The sequence below is a fragment of the Hypanus sabinus genome, chromosome 13 (genome assembly GCF_030144855.1).
Source record: "Hypanus sabinus isolate sHypSab1 chromosome 13, sHypSab1.hap1, whole genome shotgun sequence".
Classification (NCBI taxonomy): Eukaryota; Metazoa; Chordata; class Chondrichthyes; order Myliobatiformes; family Dasyatidae; genus Hypanus; species Hypanus sabinus.
The window spans coordinates 42,865,828-42,886,316 of record NC_082718.1 but is presented as its reverse complement, the minus strand read 5'-3'; the positions used below and the strand labels follow the sequence as shown (position 1 = coordinate 42,886,316).

Here is a 20,489-nt window from a genome sequence, read left to right as displayed (position 1 = left end):
TGACCCCAGGTTCCATCACTGATGATGTGTCCCAGCACATCCTGGGATGTATCTCTGCATCAAATGAACTGACTTTGCATCAGCAGGTGGGCTGTGTTCAGCGGGGCACCGATGCATACAAGTTTCACTCATTTGCTCCTATATATATATATATCACAGCTAAATTTCAGACAAAGTTATAGAGATGAAAGGACAAGATTAAACCTCTCCCCTTCTCCAGTTACCTGTTATTCCTGAAGATACCCTGGATATTTCCAATGAACGAGGTTTCTTTGTGACTGCAGTAGTCAGGAATTCATAAGGATTGTCCTCTTCTTCTGGGGGGAAACTGTCCAATGATGGAGACAGCCTCATGTCCAGAGTCTGGTCATCTTTCTTTGTTTCTGATTCCTGCAACAGATTTTAAAAATGTGATTTAAGGACTTAAATCTGATTGTACTGTACAGTTAAAAATACATTTTCAAAGCAGTTTAGCTTGCTCTGTCAAAATAAAGTTTTGGTGGTCTGTGGTATATGTGTACAGTAGTTATTTTAGAAAACTCTAAGTCTCATTTATTAGTTAAATAACAGTTAAGTCACCAGCATCTCCTCCATTTCCTGGATATCTGCATTCACCCCATCCTCCCACTACCTTAACAGGGATAGAGTTCCTCTTTTTATCACCTACCACCCCATGAGCCTCCACATTCAACAATTCATGCTCCGCACCCTCTACCGTCTTCAATGGGGCCCTGCCACCAAACATATTTTTATCACCCACCTGCCTTCTAATGTATCCCGGCAAGCAACAGAAATGCTACACTTACCCATTTACCTCCTCCCTCACCTCCACTCAGGGTCCCAAACAATCCTTCCAGTTGAGGCAACACTTCACTGGCGAATACTTTGGGGTCATCTCCTGCATCCAGTCCTCCCAATATGGCCTCCACTGCACTGCTGAGACTGGACACAAGTTGAGGGACTGCTTTGTCAAGCGCCTCTGCTGCATCCACAAAAAGCGGAATTTTCTGATGGGCAACTATTTTAGTTCCTTTTCCCATTGTTGTTCTGACATGTTGGTCCACGGCCTCCTCTTCTTCCACAATGTGGCCGCTCCCTGGTTGGAGGAGCAAGACCTCATATTCTGTCTAGGTAGCCTCCAAACTGATGGCATGAATACCCTTTTCTCCTTCTAGTAATTTTTTCCCTTCCCCTTCCCTCTTCTTCTATTCCCCATTCTGGCCTCTTACCTCTTCTTCTCACCTGCCACTCTTCATCCCCAGTTCCCCCCTTCTTCCCTTTCTCCCTTACCTCCTCTCCTATCATATTCCTTTTTCTTTCCCTTTGTCTTTTCCAACTATCACCTCCCAGTTTCTTACTTTCTAACCCCCCCCCCACACAGTTACCTGGCTTCACCTTACCCTCTGCCCCACCTTCTTATCTGAAGAAGGATCTTAGCCCAAATTGTTGACTCATAGATGCTGCTTGACCTGCTGTGTTCCTCCAGCATTGTGTCTGTGTTACTTGTCATAAAGTTTTCTGCAGAGCATTATTCCTGTGTTTGAGTATTGTGTGAACCATTGCCAACATAAAGTATAATTCAACACTATTTGGAATAGTTATTCAACAATTCAACACAGCATGTTCATAACTGGAGTGGCAATCCAGAGTCCCGGATTACACATATTCTCTACGTTATGTGTCATACTTCCAGCATCTCCATCCAGTGCCCCAAGCTAAATATGCGATGAAGCTCAAAACCTGCCACATTTACTAAGAACTATAAAATCAATTTATTAATAGAACACTGAATAAAAGTCTAAAATCAGCAATAATTACCATGAAACTGTAAAAATCTATTAGGGAAAGAAATCTGCCATCTTATCCAGTCTGGACTGTGTTATCTTAGATTCCTCAGGTCATGCTCTCCTCTCACTGCTGCCATCAGGTAGAAGGTACAGGGGCTCAGGACTTGCACCACCAGGTTCAAAAGCAGCTACTACCCTTCTACCATCAGACTCTTGAGCAAAAGGGGATAACTGAACTCAACTTCACTTGCCCCACCATTGAAATATTCCCGCAGCTAATGGACTCACTTTCAAGGACTCTTCATCTCATGCTCTTGTTAACTATTGCTATTTATTTATATTTACATTTTTGCAGTTGTTTTTGCACTCTGGTTGATCTTTCATTGATCCTGTTATAGTTACTATTCTATAGATTTACCTCCATGGTGATACAGCAGTAAATGACACTGGAAGTCCTCCACATTGATTCCTAAACTTATGAAATCTCATGGCATTTACCTCCTTTCCTTAACTTATGAATCAGTAACGTTCTACCAAAAATTGGAAGAATTTAATAAGTTCAGAGGGTAGGAATTCCACGTACATTACATGGGGAAAATGAAATCATAAAACCATTGAGTTATCCTACTGATGGTATGCCTCAAATCTTCCTTGTCATTTGATGCCCGTGTCCCCTAATTCTCTCTGTTCAAAACCAATTTCAGCCTTGAGTACCGTCAAAGAGGGAGCGTGCACAAACTCTGCTGAGGGTAGAGATAGTCGCATTTGAAGATTACGATGGATGAAGAGAGAGCCAAAGGAAATACAAAAAAAAAGAGCTTGACATTTTCCTCACCATCCACTTGCTTGTGATGGTGTGACCACCAAACAGTCTTGTGAAAGCAGAGTCCTATCTTTGCACAATAAGATTGTCTTGTATGGCACCAGCACCATGTTAAATGGGGTGGAATTAGAACGTATTTGAAAGTTCAAAACTGGACAATAAACATTAGCAAAAGTGCACTCCACCACAATGTGTAAATTCAAAGCAAACTGACCACCCACTTTAACAATCTACTGAAGCAATAGTGGTTCAATATGCAGCAAAAAGGGGCATTCCAGGGGCACCAGCAGCCATTACCTATTAAAAAAAGGTGGCAACTATTAAGGTTACAGTACAGGATTACATTCGTGTTGAACAGTGGAAGTGGTTTGCATTAGCCAAAGCTACTTAATCCCATGGCCAGCAGATTTGATGAAATCTCTGCAACTTGGCCACATCCAGTTATGAATGGTATTCAACAACTAACAACTATTGGGAAGAAAATTTCCACGAACATCCTTGCTTGCAATAAAGGTGAAGGACAGAATGTGGGTGAGAAAGAGTGAAGTGTTGGTGAATATTTTCATCCACAACTACTGAGTGAATATTCTATTCTAATTTCCTTTCAATTTTCTCACCAAGACATAAGGGCAATCTCATTAACTCAATGTGATTGTGAAAAAATGGCAAATCAAACTGAATATAGCAGAGGCTACAAGCCCCAGAGGGCTTGGGTTGTTTTGACAAGTAACATTCATTCATAACACTAAGTCCAATAAAGAACATTTCCAGCGGTTTCATTTGATGATAAGTTGCATGCCATTTGCTGAATCCTTCATCATCTACATCTTGTGGATCATTCCTGACCGTAACTGAACCAGTGAAGTTACTGCGGCTACAATCAGGTAAGAGGTAGCATTTTCTAAAATGGACAGCTCATCTGATCGCACAATCACTTCACCAACTTTTAAGAGACATTAGAAGTGTGAAGGAATACCCTCAATTTGTCACAAATGAGCACAACAGCAACAGTAAGAGAACTTTAAAACATCTAAGTACAGCAGCTCTCCTACCAGTTTAAACTTTCACTCACTCTACAACCTGCGTTCTGTAGCCAAATTGTTTCTATATCATGATGCACAGGAACAGTTTGCTGAGGCTGTCTACCAAGCACCTGGAACCTTCAACACTTGGATTGTATTGCCTGCACAGGAACTCTGCTTTCTGCAAGTGCCCCCTCAAATCACAAAGCCATTGTGGTTTGAAAACATCTTGGTCTTCCCTCTTTGGATTAAAATCTTGGAATTCCACACCTAACAGTACAAGGGATGTAGCAAAGCACAAAAGACAGGTCACCATTACACCTTGAGGTAAAGAAATGCCCCAAACCAGGCAAATTACAAAGTAAACATATTCACAGGTCCATTGCATTGTAGTGAGTAAAATTATAAAGATCACCAAACTAATCAGGTCCTAATCACGTCTAACAGTATTAACAACTTCACAGATATCTGTTATCAGGTGTACTCATTACTTATCCCATGAACTAGATTAATGACAGATCCAAATAAGTGGCATGCTATCACACCTGCTGAAATCTACAGAAGAATCTGGCAAAATCGCAGGTAGTTGGAAAACTATATATGTTTCCAATTAATAATTTATTCAGTTCTATTTTTAATCTCTCCCTTCTGCTGCGAAATCTGTCTCTTCTGCAGCCGTTACATCATACTTTACCAAGAGCACAACCACTCTGTGGGTTTATTATTGACAAAGACTGTACCCTTTCAGTTCCAACTCTTCACTATTCACTGTATCACTGTTTCAGTGCAGGTAACCACTAAAATGGTAAGGGCAGACCCAGGAGGAAACCCAGTGTATATTTCAACAACATCCACTGCCTAGATTTTTAAAATAATAAAAATTATTTGGCTTTAAAACTGAATATAAATCTTAACTTAGCTTTTATGAGTTTCTTGCTTTGACCCTTGCTCTGCATTTCTGGATGATCTGTTCAGAATTAACCCTGTATATTCATTTTATCTTACACAGTCCCATGGTTGACTCCCCCGGTCCTTCTCTCTCTAACTTATGGAGTTTAGAAATTTTCATTGTGCTTCAGAAACTAAAATTAAACTTGATTAAAATGAAGCCCAATTTAAAACATGAATTTATCTAAATTCAGCTCAGGCAGTTTAGTAATAAAATCCAGTGATCTGTTTGCCCTAAATCTACTGTGAAGCCCAAAAGTAGATTGTCCTGAACTTCTCTCTGTATCCAGCTCAACACCATTCATTCCTACATCCCAGTTTTTCTTACAATATTAAAGAACAGAAGCTTAAATAACTCTTTGAAATCACAACAATGTGATTTCTGAATACCAATATGTAAATGACTATCATATGACAGAAACAAGGAAACTGCATGTTCAATAGGTTGGTCTGGCCTGTGTACTTAAATGTGAGCAAAAGCCACCTCGTTTTATCAGCACTGTGTTCGATTATATTTCTGGTCTGTTAATTAGTGTAGCACATCGGACCATGCTGATTCATTCCCTAAGAAAACGAGTAGCGCCACTTGCAAGCTGATCTGTCTTAGTGTGAGGATCTGACAACATCCAGGAGCATGTTGTGAGGAGTTCACACCATGCCTCTCCAAAATTGCTTTAAGCCACAAGACATGTGAATGCATTATATCATTTCAGATGGGCTGCTCTATGTACAGAGTAGGTTATTTAGCAGAAATGCAGGAGGATATGATTAATGTGTAAAGACATTCAAACAAATGATAATTATGTGGAAGTCCTTGATAACAGCAACACACAGTCATGGAAATCCAAAAGTCATGAGTCACTGATGATAGATTAGAAATAGACCTTAATACCAATGGAATATCTACAGATTTCATGCTCCACAAATTATGATTCAGCAAGTTATAGCTGTTTCAAGTTTGCTCTCTTGTACATTGACAATAACTTCTTTTGAATCTTACAGCTTAGATCATAACAGTGTGACAGTAACCACACCTGTTTCCTCCCTCTTTGGTAAAGAGAAACATTTACAGCTTCTATTATAAGAATGACAACATGTTAGCAGAATCATGAAACAACATTGGTGCAGGACAGGGAAAAAGATTGGTCAGGAATATTTCTATCCAATAGTAACCTGCTTGTCCCTTCCACTCATGAGATGCAGATTCAGACAGGTGTAAATACATACATTAGCAGTGTCTGGCTTGTTATTGGGTTTGCAGTATTGAACAAGGAGCAATTTCCATCAGCTCCTTAACAGATGGAGACAATGCTAAATGAAATGGTGACTGATGCTTTCAGGTTCAGCCAGACATGATGCTACTACAATTCACAGCATAGGCACATCACATACACTGACAGCTAAAATTAAACTGAATTGGCAGATGTCTCGATAGTCTTTTTTCCTCTAGCATGAGCAGCATTCAAGCCCTTATACAGCATCCTACAAAAGGTAGTGGATTCCCCTCAGTATATCATGGGTAAAGCCCTCCCAACCATTCAGCATAACTATATGAAACAGTGCCACAGGAAAGTAGCATCAATTATCAAGGATCCTCACTGACTAGACCAAGCTCTTTTCTCGCTGCTGCCATCAAGTAGAAGGTACAGGAGCCTCAGGACTCACACCACCAAGTTCAAGAACACTTACTACTCCTCAACCATCAGCCTCTTGAACAAAAGGGGATAACTACACTCATTCTATTTCTGGTGCTCCCACAGCTGAGGGTCTCACTTTAAGGGCTCTTTATCTTGTTATTTCATGCTCCCATTATTTATTGCTTTTTTATATTTGCATTTGCGTAGTTTGTTGTCCTTTGATCCTGATTACAGTTACTATTCTATAAATTTGCTAAGTATTCCCACAGTAAAAAGAATCTCAGGGTTGTATGTAGTGATATGGAGCACATTGACTCTGATAATAAAGTTTTCTTTAAACTTAGTGCGTCCCCTTCCTCAGACTATTCACAAAGATACCTTTCTTACTGCTGCTGTCCACCGATGTCTTGCACAGCGGAGTAGCAGGTAGCACAAACTTTTAACACAACTGGAGTAGACGCATGAAACCTGTGTGGTCACGGGGAGTACATACAAACTCCTTACAGACAGTGGTGGGAACTAAATGGCAGCTGTAGGATCTGAGTCTGTAAGGAGTTTGTACGGTCTCCCTGTGACCACACGGATTTCATACGGCTACTCCAGCCCACCACCCCCCCCCCCCAACATTCCAAAGACGCATGGGTCAGGGTTAGTGAATTGTGGGCATGCTATGTTGGCACGAGAAATGTAATGACATAAAGCAGGCTGCCCATAGCACATCCTTTCTGAATTGACACAACCATGTCACTGTATGTTTCAAATAAACGTGTGGCAAATAAAGGCAATCTTCCTCTTTCATTCGCACTTTAGAAGTTGATTTATACCATTTTCCCTCTCAACAAATTTCATTAGCTTTTTTTGAGCTGCACTTCCCAACATCAGTACGTCAATGAGGTCAAATACCTATTTTCACAGCTGGTTGAATAAACTGGTTTATTCATTTCCATAGATGCTGCCTGACCTGCTGAATACCTCCAGCATTTTGTGTGTGTTGCATTGGTTGAATAAACTTGCCCAACATCTGTGATGAACACTTACTTTATTCATTTGTGCAGGGTTTTGAACAATTCTGCTTTAAGTCCCTGAACTGTCAGTATGATCAATATCTGAAACACTCCACTTTGTCCTTTTCATACTGGTAAACAGGTCATTTTTATTTCTAAAGGATTCTACTCCTTATTGGAGTTTCTTTTTGATTGATAATACATTAACGTTTTAGCCTTATTGGATTTGATTTTGAAGAAAGAAAACTTTATAAACAACATGCACTAAAACAAATTAAACAAAGTTGAACTCATGTTTATCATGTTCTAAATACATTAATTTCACCTCCTTACACAATACAATTCAATTTCCTACATCAAAGTAGCCCTTGAATGCTGGAGGAGATCCGTGTCACCTCTGTTATAGTAGACTGAAACATACAGTAACTTGTAAAATATCAAAGGTGTAGAGCTGACTTAATTCAGAAGAGCGAGAAGGCAATAATTCTTTGCAGTAGGAGCTAATTCAGGTGAGTTCTGAAAATATTAAAAAGGTAACAGTTGTGCTAACTTTGAATTTAAAAATAAAGGTGGTTTTTACAATTGTGCCATGAATTACTGTGCAAGAAGAAACAATGCTACAATGGGACGAGGGGCACTGGGGAGGCTGCAGGAATGGATGGGGACCCCAAATGGGAAGGTATAGAAAGGTCCTTTTCCCCCCAGCAACACAGAAACCTTTGCTCCTATCTCTTAATCTTCTCAGTGAGTAATGCTTATACAGGTTTAAGGTTGTCATGTACGTCTGCCACCTTCTAAGGTGTCAATTTAAGACCTTGCAACTGGCATTGCAGTTCCCTGCCATTTGAGGTCAAGGTCACAGTTGCACTCAACCTGCATTCCCATTCTAGTTAGCTGTCATTTTTTATAGATTCTTGCTCAACGCTGCATTACTGAAGCATTTTCACTGATGAGCTCTGCACCTCAGGAGAAATTACTTCCACTATATTTCTTTGTTACGGAAGACAGGGACAGTCAGCATGGCTTTGTGAAGGGCAGATCGTGTCTAACAAGCCTGATAGAGTTCTTTGAGGAGGTGACCAGGCATATAGATGAGGGCAGTGCAGTGGATGTGATCTACATGGATTTTAGTAAGGCATTTGACAAGGTTCCACACGGTAGGCTTATGCAGAAAGTCAGAAGGCATGGGATCCAGGGAGGTTTGGCGAGGTGGATTCAGAATTAGCTTACCTGCAGAAGGCAGAGGGTCGTGGTGGAGGGAGTACATTCAGATTGGAGGGTTGTAACTAGTGATGTCCCACAAGGATCTGTTCTGGGACCTCTACTTTGTGTGATTTTTTATTAACGACCTGGATATGGGGGTGGAAGGGTGGGTTGGCAAGTTTGCAAACGACACAAAGGTGGGTGGTGTTGTAGATAGTGTAGAGGATTGTCGAAGATTGCAGAGAGACATTGATAGGATGCAGAAGTGGGCTGAGAAGTGGCAGATGGGAGTTAAAAACGGAGAAGTGTGAGGTGGTACACTTTGGAAGGACAAACTCCAAGGCAGAGTACAAAGTAAATGGCAGGATACTTGGTAGTGTGGAGGAGCGGAGGGATCTGGGGGTACATGTCCATAGGTCCCTGAAAGTTGCCTCACAGGTAGATAGGGTAGTTAAGAAAGCTTATGGGGTGTTAGCTTTCATAAGTCGAGGGATAGAGTTTAAGAGGCATGATGTAACGATGCAGCTCTATAAAGCTCTAGTTAGGCCACATTTGGAGTACTGTGTCCAGTTCTGGTCGCCTCAGTATAGGAAGGATGTGGAAGCATTGGAAAGGGTACAGAGATTTACCAGGATGCTGCCTGGTTTAGAGAGTATGGATTATGATCAGAGATTAAGGGAGATAGGGCTTTACTCTTTGGAGAGAAGGAGGATGAGAGGAGACATGATAGAGGTGTACAAGGTATTAAGAGGAATAGACAGAGTGGACAGCCAGTGCCTCTTCCCCAGGGCACCACTGCTCAGTACAAGAGGACATGGCTTTAAGGTAAGGGGAGGGAAGTTCAAGGGGAATATTAGAGGAAGGTTTTTCACTCAGAGAATGGTTGGTGCATGGAATGTACTGCCTGAGTCAGTGTGGAGGCAGATATACTCGTGAAGTTTAAGAGACTGCTAGACAGGTATATGGAGGAATTTAAGATGGGGGTGGGTTATATGGGAGGCAGGGTTTGAGGGTCAGCACAATGTTGTGGGCTGAAGGGCCTGTAATGTGCTGTACTATCCTATGTTCTAAGACAGAGTGTGGATTTGCATAAGCACAAGTTACGCCACTCACAGATCACTTTACTTTAGGTGTTTCAGGTTCCTCTTAGAACTCAAAGCTCTTGATGAACTTCATTAACTGACTCACTCCACAGTCAATCATAAGGCAAACTTTCTCATAATCAATACAGCATATGCTGGAGAATGAATAGTATTTTCATTATAAATCTGCCGCACTGTCCTTTTCGTCATTCTGGACTACACTATGCTGGTGGATTGATACTGAAGGAAGCTTACAAAAAACCTTCAAAAATTTTTATGATTATTTCTAACAAACATAAAATCCTTTCCCTCTGGGTAATGAACAAAATGGTAATGCAGACTTTTCTGGGTTATAAATGCCCAGCTTACCAGTATATATGAACAAGTTCATATGATTAGATTCAGAAGTTCAATTTGCATACATACATTCCTTGATATGGCTCTCGTGCACCCACTCCCTCCTTTGCAGTTCTTTACTTCAATTATTAAGCATACACATTGTTGATCCTATGGAACACCTGTGGCCCAGGTATCCTGTTACTATCCTGTGCTGCTTTCAGCACTTACACCAAATAGGAGCAAAAACAAATTCCTAATTGAAAGATGCAGGAAAATCGATTAGAGATCAAAGCTGTTTTATTTTAACTGAATTGTAATGGATCTTTTCCTTTTAGTATGAAACTTGGCCTCAGTTTCTGAAACTGATTGAAAACTTTCTTGGTGTGACCATCCAAATCAATACACAGCTGATTTTATAGATCATTCTACATCTCTGAACTGGCTGGTGTTCTAAATGAACATTGTTTATGATATATAAACTATTAACAATTTTGTTTAACAATGCTTTCCATGAGATATCCATTTCCAAAGATACCAGGCATTTATAATTATCCTTTAAGTCATGCTGTCACATTTCAACTGGCAACAACAGCACAAGGAAGAATTTTTTTTCATTTATTAAAGAAGCTATTGTTGAGTAGACACAAAGTTCAAAGTTTAAAGTAAATTTATTATCAGAGCACTTACATGTCCTTAGAAGTACAAGTGAAGATCACATTTATATAATTTATCAGCTGACAAGGAAAATTATTCCAACAAAGATTTCACATATTCACTTCATTAAAAAGCAGAAATTGATAAAAATTGATAATTATTAAGTTCCTTTGGAGCACCAGCCTTGTATAGCTCAGCGAAGTAAATTTGTGAATCAGTCAGTAGTGATTGGGATGGTAACTCCAAGAATATAAAAGATTTCAATTCAAAAGTTGAGGACCGATTCATTGCAAAAGGAGCAGTCCATAGCAATCACCCAGACGAGATCAGCATTGAGCTTCAATCAATACTTTGTTTTTGTTCTGTTGTTTTATTATGGCAACCCTTCTACCCTTCCACAGCTTAGTGACTGCTTTATCCATCTTACTCTACAGATTTTACACAGATCTATCTCCAAACAGGCCTCCGTAAAACAATTTAGTGCCCTTATTAGTGTAAAATCCTTCATGACATGTCACAAGAGTTTCAGTCATTTCACCTGTAAAGTGATCATCTTCTAAACAGCTGAGGCTTTTAATGACCAAATGTCAGCTCCTAAAAAATGACACTTAATGACACAGTAAATTATTGACATTTTATATTTCACACAGAATTACCTATCATAATTTTAACATGCTTCTAAAATCACAGTAAATAAAATGGCTACAAGTGTGGTACCTGGTGTGGAGCTCATCCACTTCAAGGTTTGATGCGTTGTACATTCAGAGTTGCTTTTCTGCACACCACCGTTGTAATGCATGGTTACTGTGTTACTCTCACCTTCCTGTCAGCTTGAACCAGTTTGGTCATTCTCCTCTGACTTCTCTCATTAACACTGCATTTTTGCCCAGATAACTCCCACTCATTTAATGTTCTTTTGTTTTTTGCACAATTCTCTGTAAACTCTACAGACTGTTGTCCATGAAATCCCAGGAGATCAGCAGTCTCTGAGATATTCAAATCACCAACAATCATTCCACAGTCAGTTAGATCACATTTCTTCCCCACTCTGATAGTTCATCTGAACAGCACCTGAACCTCGTGACCATGCCAGCATGCTTTAATGCATTGAGTTGCTGCCTCATGGTTGGCTAGTTCGATATTTGCATTAACAAGTAGGTATAGAGATGTGCCTAATAAAGTGGCCACTGTGTACAGTGGACAGAAAAGATTGAAGATGATGAAAGAATGCAACATGGTTAAAGATGAAAGCCAGCCTGACATTTACCACATTACATAATTATGATTGGGTTAAAATATTCCAAAGCTAGAAAAATTGCCATTGTTAATGATTCTTCTATAAAAAGGATGTACAAGGAGGAACTTCAGTTAGCTTCAAGTTATTAACAGGCATTGAGGTTATCAACCTCCAAGGCTTCTTGCTTGTGATTCAGTGATCAATTCATTTGCTTTATTAAAAGCAAAATCTGAGGTTGAACAACCTTATGATTACTTCAAGTATGGCCCGTAATAAAGGTCAACAATTTTTGTACAGCACAATGAAAGAAGACTCTTGGAGAAAAGGAAGTACAAACAGAATCTAAAGCCTATTCATATCAGTCACCCTTGTTCTGCTGCCTTTATGAATCGATTCTGAATTATCAAATTGAGAGACTTGGTCATCACACATCCCTTCTCATTTAAATGTAACAATAGATATAAATCCGTTAAAAAGCAAAAGGAAAGGAAAATCAGTAATAATTTTCATTGTTACAAAAAATTAGAATTTTAACTGCATAAGATCATCAATGTCAGCAGTAATTCATCTGTAGCTCTTATCAGGACTCAGAAAGTTCAAAGCAAAGTTATTATTAAAGTATATATATGCCCCTGAGATTCATCTTTTGCAGGCATACTCAATAAATCCAATAACCATATTAGAATCAATGAAAGACCAGACCAACAGGGCAGACAACCAGTGTGAAAAAGACAACAAACTGTGCAAATATAAAAGAAAGAAAAATAATAATAACAATAACTAAATGCGCAAGAAATACTGAGAGCATGAAATGAAGTGTCCTTGAAAGTGTGTCCATAAGTTGTGGGACAGTTCATTAATGGGGCAAGTGAAGTTGTGAACTTATCCCCTTTGGTTCAAGAAACTAATGGTTGAGGGGTAATAACTCTTCCTGAACCTGGTGATGTGAATCCTGAGACTCCTGTACCACCTTGCTGATGGCAGCAGTGAGAAGAGAGCATGATGTTGGTGGTTTGGGTCCCTGATGATGTATGCTGCTTTCCTGTGACAATACTCTGTGTAGATGAGCTCAATGGTGCGGAAGGCTTTACCCACGGTGGAATGGGCCGCATCCACTACTTCTCATAAGACTTTCCATTCAAGGGCACTAGTGTCCCGTACCTGGGTTTGATTCAGCTAGTCTATATACTTTCGAGGTGTAGTTGATGAAGAACATCTGATGCATGCAGAAGATCAAAAGTTCAAAATTAATTCTGGAAGCATAAGTTCATAATTCAGAATGTAACTTTGCTGCAGTTCTGAGCAAGTGCTACACTGCCAGGTCTGATGTTTCACATAAATTTTTGCACTAATGGTTCTTATACACTCAAAAGAGAAAACGCTGGAAGAACATAGTAGGTCAAGCATTTGAGGGAAGGAAAGTAGCTAATGTTTCAGGTCTGAGATCTTTATCAGAACTGAGACAAAGACAAGCAATTCAGTCTGGGTAGCAGAGAGGGCTGGGGAAGGCAATGGTTTGGACAAATAGAATTTTTTATTTTATAAAGTGAAATAATGTAAGGGCAGGTAAAATTCTTTCTATAATGTTGTATAATCTGGTTTTGGGTGGCGGGGTGGAGATGTATCTCTACCAAAGGAGGTGTAAGGCACTCCATTCCTCTGCTAGCTTGCCGGTCACCCTTGGGCAAAGTGTAGCGCCTGATTAGCACCCTGATCAGGGTCAAGTGAAGCCATGGGAGCAGGTGGTGGATGGTCATCTGAGCAGCAGGTGTGTATTACATGTCCTGGTTATGTGACAATCTCTGAAGAGTATTGATAATAGCTGGGGTCACCCATCTTGTAAAGACACTGCCCAGGAGAAGGCAATGGCAAAACACTTCTGTAGAACAATTTGCCAAGGACAATTATGGTCACGGAAAGACCATAATAGCCCACATCATACGACATGGCGCAACACGAATGAATGAACCTGGTCTACTGGACACAATAGATCCTACTCCACTTTTTCAAAAGCACAATGCAGTTTCTGAATGATGACCAGTAACCTACTCTTCAAACAGCAGCATTAAGAAAAGGAGATCTAGTCATTAATTTAATTGCTGGTTACATATGCTTACTTTGTGTGTAAATTTGTTCCTTCAAATCTTACTATTGTGACTGCAATTCATAAGTGGTTCAATTGGCTATACAGAGCTTTACAGGATGATTTGAAAAAGACAGGAGACTTTTTCACTTTTATCCTGGCGAATGTATAAGTAGCCATTAGTGAAGTCATATTGGACTAATTGTAATGTCTGTCATCATTGACAAAAAGGTCAATGTGATCAAGGCTTAAGGCAAGCTGATAGAACAGCATAATGTAGATTTGATGAAAGTGTAAGCCAGCGAATGTCGATGTTCTCAGTAAATAGAGGGATCAAAAATGTTGGAACAATGTTTTACTGATGTAGGAAGTGGAATTTATCAATTATTTTAGGTCTGTGTAATACGATTAACCTCTTAAGTACAACAGATACTGCTTTTCCTCCTTGTTAGAATAGGCATCATTGAAAACGCACATTATTCAGTAAGTGAACAACTGGTAGTATCGGTCAGATTAGTGTTTTAAGTGAACAAGATGGAAGATAGAAGGACTGGTTCTTGATGTCCTGACAGATCTCCTGCCCTGACATTGTAACCAATCCACATAATTGAAATGGTTTGTCATATAACAAAGGTGAGCTTAGAGCAGCAGTTTGAGGCTACAGTTGGTAAGTAGTCAAAGTGAAGAGAGACAGAAAAAATATAAACACAGAAAATCACATTAATGGCAGAGAGAAAAAACCCCCAAAATAACTGGACACAGATATAAATGCAAAACAGCTTAATCTTAAATATCTAATCATCATTTAAACTATGAGCATTGTGAAACATGGGTTACAGTTACTAATGCTCTGTTCTTTGACAGGATAAATCATTGCAGTTGTTACCAAGCCAATTAACATAGGAACACTGGTTTGCTGAGAACAATATTTTTACACATTTTTCACTGAAAAAGCCACTGATATAATATTAATCTTTGTCAAATGTTATTTTGATAACATGCTAAATCATAACTAGAGCATAAAAATTCTGTACATTCCTGAAATTTTTTTCCCAAAACGTGCAGTGTTTATTCCATGTTTGCGTATGATATTTCAGCTTTCACATTCATCCCAAATGAAGGTCTGAATTTTTACTTCACTTTCTGGAAAAAGTACACAGTGCTCAATAGCATAAATGCTTTTACTCCAGGGTTTCCTGTCTGTAAGAATTTATCAAACTGATTGGCTGTTCTGCCTGCTCTATGATATCAATGGAGCTGAGCACCATTAATTCCTTCTGGCTGGTGCCTGACTGCAAATCATGCCAGATAAGGGAAATCAATCACTTAATCTATCTGGACGGATTCCTTCCAGGCTAATGGCAAGTAGCATTCCCACACCATCATCTGGGAAAATCCAGGCCAATCATTAGATATCTCTGCCATTACTTTGTGCTGCTTCCAGTACTTCAGAAAGGAAATGTAGATGATAAAATAAGTTGTCACAAAATAATTGTGGTGTAGTGGAAACTCAGATTCCAAATGAAGTTAACATTTGGGCTATGCTCACATTCCATCTGACCTGTGTCACACATCATCTAAGCATATTTGATGCTGTCGCTGGATAAAAATATTACCTGGATGAAATGACGATTAGCAATGCTAATCTCTGTCGCTGGGGATTTTAAATTATGTCTAAACAGCAGCCAACTAAAAGAGAATGCAAAATTCAATTCAGTATTGTATCTACCCAGAACAACAGTCAGCCAAATGACCTCGGACTACATAAACAAATGATTTTAACCAGTTCTGTGAAACTCTACATCTAGTTATTAAGGATGTTTGGTAACCAATTCACCTGAAACCATGAATATTTGCATTGGAGATGGAGCAATGATAATCAATCAGCTGCCCACTCCCCTGAGAGAGCAGGATGGAAATTAAGAACTTCTAAGTTTCCAATTCAACAAAGAATGAACAAATGGATATATCTCAGTGGCCAGAGTGGAAGAACTGGTAAAGAATAACACAATCAAATGGAGTGACATAGAGTGTCGTCTTAATGAATGAACTGACCTGTCAGATCTACTGTTCATAAAAGTTATATTCAGTGTGCAAAAATGAGTAGTGAAAATTTTTAACATTTTGTATCTATGTTATGAAGCATGTTACAAAGAAAGCACCATTCAATTTACTGTTTGTAAAATAAGTGAATAAATCAATCTTTGGTCTCATTTTAACAAATATGGATCAGCCACTCTGTAAGCTTGTAAGCTTGGAGAAATGAAAATAGAAATACACACAGAATTCCAGAAAGCAGCTTATGTTGCTAAGTATTTCACTGCAGTTGTACACAGGCCTCATAATCACAAACTAACTACTGGACAGGAAAGCTAAATCGCTAATCATAAGGAATGCAGGGTTCAAATCTGGCACAAGATCAAAAATTTTTTGCTGTTCTTTCAAATACACATCAATCAATATTTTGTATTGTAAAGCATCACTTCAGACACGTTGCAAGTAAATATTCACTGCAAAGATTTTAAATATTAAGTTCCAGTTTTGCACAGGAAATCTATATGATGTAGATTGATAAACTTCAGTAAAATTTGATCTATAATAAGGATCTTTAATCTTACATCTGCAAATATGCATCCAAAGTGTATGTACTTATTGAGTCTGTCAAATGAATGAATATTGTCTGCATTGGGGATTCACACATTTCTTATTACTTGTGGAAACAACTAAATGAAATACTCTGCCATATTGTTGAAATCTGGCTGATTGACAAAAAATGTTACTGAAGAGAAGTGTTGGACTGCATTGCCATGTTAACACAAGAAAATCAATTTTCAGGGACAAAGGTTCATGCAGGACTTACCACTGCTCAGCCCACCAACACTAATTGCCTCCAGAATGACATAAATGCTTATTTCCAATATGTCAGGTAATGGAGATCCTATTGTAAATTATTATATATTCTCATGGCAGAACCTTGCAAGAAAGTTCAAACAAGCCTATATTGGTTAACATTCAGAACTATTTTACTCACAGTACCTCAAATTTTTCTGATCCGTTCTTGCTTTGAGTATTATGTAACAGCTCCTTAAATATATCTTTGTTAATTACCATGCTATGAAGTGGCAGGGCAGAGATATGTCTCTACCAAAGGAGGTAGAGGGTGCTCCTTCCCTCCACTGGCCTGCTTAACCTCCCCCACCCCCCAATCAGGGTCACGAGAAGCTATGGGAGCCAGTCATACATGGTCATATGAACAGTTGGTATATATCACAAGTCTAGGTTATGCACCACTGGTGTCAGGCAATCTCTGAAGAGTATTGATAATGGCTGTCAACAGTCTTGTAAAGACACTGCCCAGAAAAAGGCAATGGCAAACCACTTCTGTAGAAAAATTTGCCAAGAACAATCATGGTGAAGGAAAGACCATGACTACACATGTCATACGACACATCACATAACAAATAAACGAGTGAAGTGGTATAACAGGAAAGTTTGGTTACAGAGAGGATATGCATTTGCTTTTAATTTTTTCATTCACAAAACATGGACAATTGTACAATAGAGAGACAAATATGATATCCTTTCATCAACCGCTGCACTTTAATGATTGATTGGATCCCCACAATACCAAAAGATGGATAGTTCCAGGACTTTGTCCCAGTAACTAAACACTAAAGGTAATATTCTTCAAAGTCAGGATGGTGTGAAGTACATCCTGCAGCTTCCTCATCGAAAGACCACAGTCTGTGCAGATCAGATAAAACATTTCCAGCTCGCTGATAATCAACACTAGCACAGCTCAAGGATGTGTAAAAAGCTCACTGCTCTATTCTCTCTACACCCATGACTATGTAGTGAGGCACAGCTTCAACAGCATCTATAAATTTGATGATGACACAACTACTGTTGGCAGAAGTTCTGATGGTGACAAGAAGGTGTACAGCAGAGAGATATATCAGCTAGTTCACTGATGCTGCAACAACCTTGTACTCAATGTCAGTAAGACCAAAGAACTGATTGTGGACTTCAGAAAGGGTAAGATGAGGGAACACACAGCTGTCCTCAGAGAGGGATCAGAAGTGGAAAGGGTGAGCAATTTCAAGTTCCTGCATGTCAGCAACTTTGAGGATCTATCTTGGGTCACAATATATTGATGCAGCACAAAGAAGGCATGACAACGGCTATATTTCATTGGGAGTTTGAGGAGATTTGGTAGCTCACCAAAGATACTTGCAAATTTCTACAGATGTACTGTGGATAGCATTCTAACTGGCTGCATCACTTTCTGGTATGGAGGGGCTACTACATCGGATCATTAGAAGCTGTAGGAAGTTATGAACTCAGTCAGCTCCATAACGAGCACTAGCCTCTGTAGCATCCAGGACATTTTCAAGAAGCAATACCTCAAAAAGAAGACATCCATCGTGATGGTCTCCCGGCACTCAAACATATCCCCTTCTCGTTGCTCAGGTCAGTGAAGATGTATAGGAGCCCAAAGGCACACACTCAACGATTAAGGAACAGCTTCTGCCATCCAATTTCTGAACAGACATTGAACCCATGAACACTGCCTCACTACTTTCATTTTGCACTACTTATCTAACTTAACTAATATATATATTATATATATAAAAAAATTCATGACATATGCCAGTGATATTAAACCTGATTCAGATTCTGAGGTTGTTGGCATCCCCAGGAACTTGCTGTGGAAAAGTGCTGCTTAAGTCGAAGGAAATGTTTAACTAAAATTTGCAAATGGGCCACTCTGCAGCCACAGTTCACAGGAGCAGAGATAAAATACTTAAAATGACGTGTTAATTCGATGGATTAGTTCGCCCAGCAGAGCAACAATCTTCTTGATTGTTCTTGTACTCCAGTGTGGGCCAGGTAGAAAGAGTGTAATCACACTCCTTGCACTTGTAGATACTGGAAAGGTTTTGGTGAGTCACTCACAACTGAATGACTAGTCCTGAGCTGTGACTGCACTGGCTGCATTAAATAAGCCTCTTCTGGTTTAGTGTCTGGTTAATGGCAGGCCTGTCAGGAGTGAAGCCTGGTCTTCAGAGCTCTGAGTTGGTGGTTCCTTCAGCTCTGCCACTGAGCTGCACCAAACATTGCCGCACACGATAACGAAACATGCAACAACTGGGACACCATCCTTGGCAAGTCTGGTTCTGAGGAAAGTAACGATGTCAGACAGCAAGTGGATGAAATGAACTGCTTTTCAAAACCGTCATTTCTCCACTTTATTGCTGCACTGTGGAGCCCACTGGCGTCAGAAATACGAGCAGCAGTACACAGAGATGGGAAAACTGGTGAAAATTCTGGGCCTGCAGTCAGAGAGCCAGCAAATGAGAAGTGGGTGAAGATGAACAGCTGTCTTTCCTTGCTTATTATCCTTCCTTCCTCTTTTCACTGTGTAAATTTCACATAGTGAACAGCACAGCAATTCCTGCCACGTGAACACTGCAGACATGTCCTGTTAATAAACCAAGCAGCAGATGACTTTAGTGACAATGAGTCCAGCACTCATTACTTCCTGACTCACTCACAGATGCATGTGTCAACACAGGTACTTCTGCTCTAATAGAAGCAACACATGAGCTTCAGGAAGAAACCTTAAGTGAAGTTCGAAGTGCGACTCGCTTTCCATGGAGAAAGATTTTGAAGTGGAAGTCATTAATATGCAAAGTTGGAAAAGCTGACAACACTGGAACAAAATATCAAAACAAATGCAATATATGCGCAGAGCAGCTAAAATATGAAGCAAAATTCTAAAGAGTCAAAGAATTGTACACCATGGCCTTTCAGTCCATTGCCTCTATGCTGACCAGCATACCCAAAACCTTGACTGCTTCTTTCAATGGATGCTGCCCGACCTGGTGAGTTCATCCAGCTTTTTTGTACGTCTTGATTTGACCACAGCATCTGCAGTGTACTTTGTGTTTACTATCTATACTAGTCCCACTTCCTTGCTTTAATACCATATCCCTCTCTGCCTTGCCTATTTAAGTATCAATCAAGATGTTTCCTCAATGTTCCTATTGTACCTGCTTCCACCACCTCCTTTAGCAGCTGATTCCAGATACCAAAAACTTTGTGTAGGAAAAACTTACCCTCAGATCCCTTTAAATCTCCTCTCTGTCACCATAAATCTATACCTTCTAGTTTTAGACACCCCTACGTTGGAAACGGAGTTTGGCTATTTGCCCTATTTATGTCTCTCATAATCATAAACTGTGTACCTCAATCATGTCACTTCTCAGCTTCCCGTGCCCCAGTGGAAACAGATCCAGTCCATCCATATCTCCTGATAACTCAAGCCCATCAATCAATCCTTGGTGTTCAGTTTAATCATGTCTTTCCTGAAGAGTGGTAACTTGAGCTCTTCAATATCCTCTAAGAGCAGTCTAACCAATGTTTTGCACCTATATAACACGATATCTTCCATGACTGTGGACCCTCACCATCTAGGACATGCTCTCTGATTCTTGTAGAAACCTGGGTCCAGGACAACATCCATGCACCATCATTCCACAGGCCATGACACTCAGAGTCTTGGATTGCACTATTATTTTGACTATGTTTCTGCTATTGTGATTATATGTGCTTTATGTGCTGTGTGTGTCTGCTGGTACTATGTTTTGCACTTTGACCCTGGAGGAAT

General features: G+C 39.7%; 1 protein-coding gene across 12 annotated transcripts in view; it reads right to left on the bottom strand.

Annotated features, from left to right (window-relative positions):
- anks1b (ankyrin repeat and sterile alpha motif domain containing 1B) overlaps window positions 1-20,489 on the bottom strand; it is an 864,202-nt gene that overhangs the window by 233,725 nt on the left and 609,988 nt on the right. For all 12 annotated transcript variants that reach the window (XM_059987507.1, XM_059987513.1, XM_059987511.1 and 9 more), the window contains one exon: window positions 225-390. In XM_059987507.1, the coding sequence (XP_059843490.1) occupies window positions 225-390 (166 nt within the window). The remainder of the gene's footprint in view (window positions 1-224; window positions 391-20,489) is intronic.